This window comes from Papaver somniferum, chromosome 10, assembly GCF_003573695.1.
Source record: "Papaver somniferum cultivar HN1 chromosome 10, ASM357369v1, whole genome shotgun sequence".
Lineage (NCBI taxonomy): Eukaryota > Viridiplantae > Streptophyta > Magnoliopsida > Ranunculales > Papaveraceae > Papaver > Papaver somniferum.
Window position 1 is genome coordinate 97,844,107 of NC_039367.1, and position 4,602 is coordinate 97,848,708.

Consider the following 4,602-nt stretch of genomic DNA (forward strand, 5'->3'; position numbering starts at 1 on the left):
TAAACCATATGCTATGTAAGTGCAGGCATGATTTAATTCAAACTTTACAATGCCGAGAATTGGTCCCGACTTAGAAAGTCTTTTTCATTTTATGCCGGAAAATCACCATAAGTACACAGAGATATTAGTTTAAGTGTCGGTATTTAAAATAACTTCCTAACAATGCCGGAATTGTAATACCGGCATTATCTAGAAAAGCGTATCTCCATGCTGAAATTCTAAATTCCTTTCGTCTGGAAAGAAATCAGTTTACCGGCATTGTTTCTACATTTTCAACCGTGTCGGCTTTGAAAAAAAAACATAAAAATTGCAATGTTTAACATAGATTAACCAATATAAATGTTCTAATACTATAAAAAAAACAGTAACAAACATTTTAGATCAGTCGGTCCTTGGCTTCTTGTGAACCCTCTTCTTCGTTTCCTTCCACGAGTCCTTTGCATTTGGATCTTCAATTTTGTCTATCTTTTCCTCGACTGTCTTCATTTCTGCCGGGGTCAGCACCTCTCCTTTCTTGTTCTTGCATTTAAACCAGTTTCCCAATTTTCCTAGTCGCGAACGTTGTTGTCATATTATTCCATTAGTAGGTTAACTTTTATAAGTTTATAGATATACATTCAAATAATAGGAAGTGAACCAGAATTACGTACCACCAACGTGAGGGTCTTTTGAAGTACGGGTACAGTAAGTTTTTCAGGAGTAGTGGAGGGAGGTTCTGCTTGTGGAGGCACTGTTTCGGCGGCCGGGCGTACAATATAAGGATGAGAGTACCTCAAATGACCTCTGAGGAAGCTCGGTTCCGATTCATAAACATTTTCCGCCAATTCCCAACCAACCATATCCAACACTAGTCGTTGTTCTTCCCTTTCATTCCAATGTACTAGTAGAGGAGTTGGTTTGTAAACTACCAGCGTATACTGTTCATCTGATAGACATTGAAGAAAGTTGTCACGCCCCAAATACTAAACCTTCTTAGCTAATAATAATATAACCTAAACCTGAAGTAATAGAATCTAGATCTTCGAACTTAAGGAACATAATCGCATAAAGTAAAACAAAACTAATTCCCAAACACTCTGATACTTAATAGATGAAAACTCTCAAATGATATGAATATATTAATATGTTGTTTTACAGATAAACAAAGAGCACACACACACACACACATATATATATATATATATATATATATATATATATATATATATATATATATAAGATCCATAAATGTTCTTAATCTGCTAAAGTTTCAAATTACGAAACGAATATGTTCATGCGCGCCATCTCTTCTGAAAACTGAAACTGAAGTGGGAACAAGTGAGCACATCATCCCAAATGGGGGCTCATTGGTTATCATTATAACATTCCAGTAATCACTAACATGCATCACAGTTCTACTAAAGAAAAACGATAAATATCTTTCACACATAACATAGAGCAAAAGATTGATTCAATTCATATCCCCATATATTACGTCCATATTGGTAATATCCGTGAAAGATCCACCTGCGGATGGATCTACGAGAGAAGTATTCAACAACCTAAACATATGTTATCCAAACCTCTTCTCACTCAATGGAGGAGATGATGCTAGGAATAACTCTAGTCTCAAATGATAGCATGAATTCAGGTACCGTAAGATATTATCGTGGAATGCGCACACCTCATAAAACCCAATGCCACCATCTAAGTCTAGAATATAATAAGATTTTGATTACTATGATCTGAACCCGCACAACAGGTTCACAAAAGGCCCAATCATTATTCGTTGACTGAAGTCACCGAATAATAACCATATCCAGTCATGCACCTAGAATTTCTTCCTTAGTCAAGTTCATAGTAACCGAGTCATACTACGAAGACTGCACAATCAAGTATAATATGCACATGAGTGACTTCCCTAAATAAAATAATATATATAATAATCAACCAGGGTAAAGTCGGACTACTAGGTAATAATCAACAGGGGTAAAGCCGGACTACTATCTTAAGACAATACAATGTAATATTAATTAACCGCGGTAAAGCCGGACTACTAGGTAATATTCGAACAACGTAGCATTGCCCTACTAAAACTTAGCCAAGAGTTATGGGGAAACACAGACACTCTTCGCAGGGAAACCACCCAACACATATTACACAACATACCCATTGAATTACAAACAATATGCTTACAGAAATTAAAGACTCATCATGCTCGCAGATAAAGTAAATTTACTGATTATAAGAAGGTTACAGAGTTCCCACCTGATTTGATGACAAGCCACTCCTACCTTGAATTCCTCCATCCGACGGTTCATCCTTTGAATCGATCGTTGTTAATATCGACTAAATGTTAATCATACAAGCACTCTAATAATTTAGCCAAAAAGACTCACACAAAGTTCACAACATAGTTTCATACAAGTCTCCAGTTATGGGCTAAGTCGAATAACTAACAGTTCTAGTTTTATTAAAGGTTCTATAACCTGATATTTTAATGTTTGAGGCATATATTAATACCTACTTATCCAAATGGGATCAAATTTGGTGCCATCGGAAATCTCTCGGATAACTCTACAACTTTGCAGAAGGAACCGAAAGCTAATTCGGATCTAAAGGGGTCCAAAAGCTCAAATTAAGGTTTCTAGCCCTAAGCCCAAGCCCATGTGCCAAACCGACACGGTTCACTAAACCGGCCCACCAAGAATACACCGAAATGGGTCTGACTCGGGTCGAGTCAAACAAGTCAACTGAGTCAGCGATCGGACTCAGTCATCTTCCTCGCCATTCTCTGAAATTTCAGGTGTACTAAAATCAGTTCAAGAGATCAACTTCCAAGGTACCTATATTACATCCTATAAATCCAAATTCAACAACCAACAGATCATTAGAATTACGAAGTCATCTTCTACAACTTTTTCGTACTGAAAAATTTCCAAAACTCACTATAACCTACCTAACATTGCTCCAACTTATTGATGTTCGTGACCGTTACACACAGTTTCAGCTGCGACGGGTGGTTTTATAGCATTGATATCTCACTCTATTCCTAACCAAACTGAACGAACTTTATATGTACATAATCAACACAAGATAAAAAACAATTCATATTTATAGATCTATTTATAATTCTCAATATAAGGTACCGAAAGAAGTCTCTACATGTTGGGCAGAGAAACACAAGTTTCACATGAAATCATGAATTTTCATAATAAAAAGAAACAATTGATTCTACTCTATTTCCATATCAAGCACATACCCATGTCATTATAAACATACTAAAGTAGATTAAATAGGTTACCTTGGTTGTTTAGATTAGTTTCTATTTTCTCCATCATGATCATCATCTTTTCATCATAAACACCATGAACACTTCTTTGTTCCTTTTTCTCTCACTAATTCACTCTCTAAATAAGTGACACCCTTAAACTTATATGTTTAAATTGAAGTCTATGATTTTGTATCTTTACTCCTCTCTCTTGCAAAACCAACATCCTATCATTATCATCTTATTCTCCTTCTCATTTCACTCAAGTTTTCTCTTCCTAGTCCATGTTCTTCTTTCATTCATTTTACTATTTTTCTTTGAAGTAGAACTTACCTCTCTTCTTATCTCCAATAACACCTCCTACTGCCCTTTTCCTCAAACATAGACACCTCCAGCTTATTCACGTGAAGAAGAAGATAACTCTTGTTATTAAATTTACGTTAACTAGCTAATTAGGGTTAATTAACACTTAATTAATCTAATTTAGGTTAGATTAAGTTTTACTATTACCATCCCTCAAAACTTACTAAGGGCAACTCATCAGAGGTCAGGTCAGGTCCGGTCAAGTCAACGGTCGCGGTCAACTAAAGTCAACGGAGACGGTCAACGGTAGTTTGACTGATTTTGATTCCATCTTTTGAGTCTCTTATCTTCTTCGTCCGGAGTCCGATCGACACGGTCTAATAGTCCATTTCGCATAACTTTTCGAGATCTATCCAATGGTACTAATTGTTTGTCCAAATTATTATTTTATTAATTGTTGTTAAATTTATTGTTCATATTTATTTAATTACATCATTGTCGGCTAAATCGTCGCTTGACATGTCTAATAACGTTTACGAGGTTGAGAACCCTTACAAAAGTCATGAGAGAATTTGGCATCAGATTTACCCGTAAGTTTTTTTCTGTTTGTACCCAAGTTGGCGCATCACACGGCGAAATGCTACACTGTCATGCCTTGCAAAGTTAACTCCTCTTTCGTTCTTATATGGGTCAAACACTACATCTTCGACAGCGATAGAGTCCAAAGCCTCTCTCATGGCGAGTAACTGAGTTCTGTTATTGGGATTCGTTTTATTGTCGAAAAAGTATTTCTTAGTCACATGATGCTATGGTTCCAAACCATACGTTGACGACTCCAAATATTTGTACTCCTTGAACAATGTTGGGAAGTGTTCATAAGCCCACACATACGCCAATGAAAGATCGTTCCAATGAAATGTATAAGAAAAGAACTAATTGGAAAAAAAAAATAACTAGTTCACATTACCTTTAATACAGTGAAATTCCCATTAAATTGACAGGTTGTCGCCTTAGAAGATCTACGCATCTCCGCCAATAAATGTGCCAAG

General features: G+C 36.1%; 1 protein-coding gene across 1 annotated transcript; it reads right to left on the reverse strand.

Moving 5' to 3' along the window:
* Positions 1-449: 449 nt before the first annotated feature.
* Positions 450-3,360, reverse strand: LOC113318521. Its single transcript, XM_026566690.1, has 3 exons — positions 3,284-3,360; positions 651-925; positions 450-548 (listed from the first exon to the last, which is right to left on the reverse strand). The coding sequence occupies exons 1-3, from the start codon at positions 3,327-3,329 to the stop codon at positions 498-500; spliced, it is 372 nt and encodes a 123-aa protein (XP_026422475.1). The 5' UTR covers positions 3,330-3,360; the 3' UTR covers positions 450-497.
* Positions 3,361-4,602: the final 1,242 nt, after the last annotated feature.

Coding starts and splice junctions, on each gene's coding strand:
- LOC113318521 (XM_026566690.1), bottom strand. CDS start 3,329: ATGATGATCATGATGGAGAAAATAGAAACTAATCTAAACAACCAAG. Junction 926..3,283: donor AACTAATCTAAACAACCAAG/GTAACCTATTTA, acceptor AATGTCTATCAG/ATGAACAGTATACGCTGGTA. Junction 549..650: donor AAAAGACCCTCACGTTGGTG/GTACGTAATTCT, acceptor GTTCGCGACTAG/GAAAATTGGGAAACTGGTTT.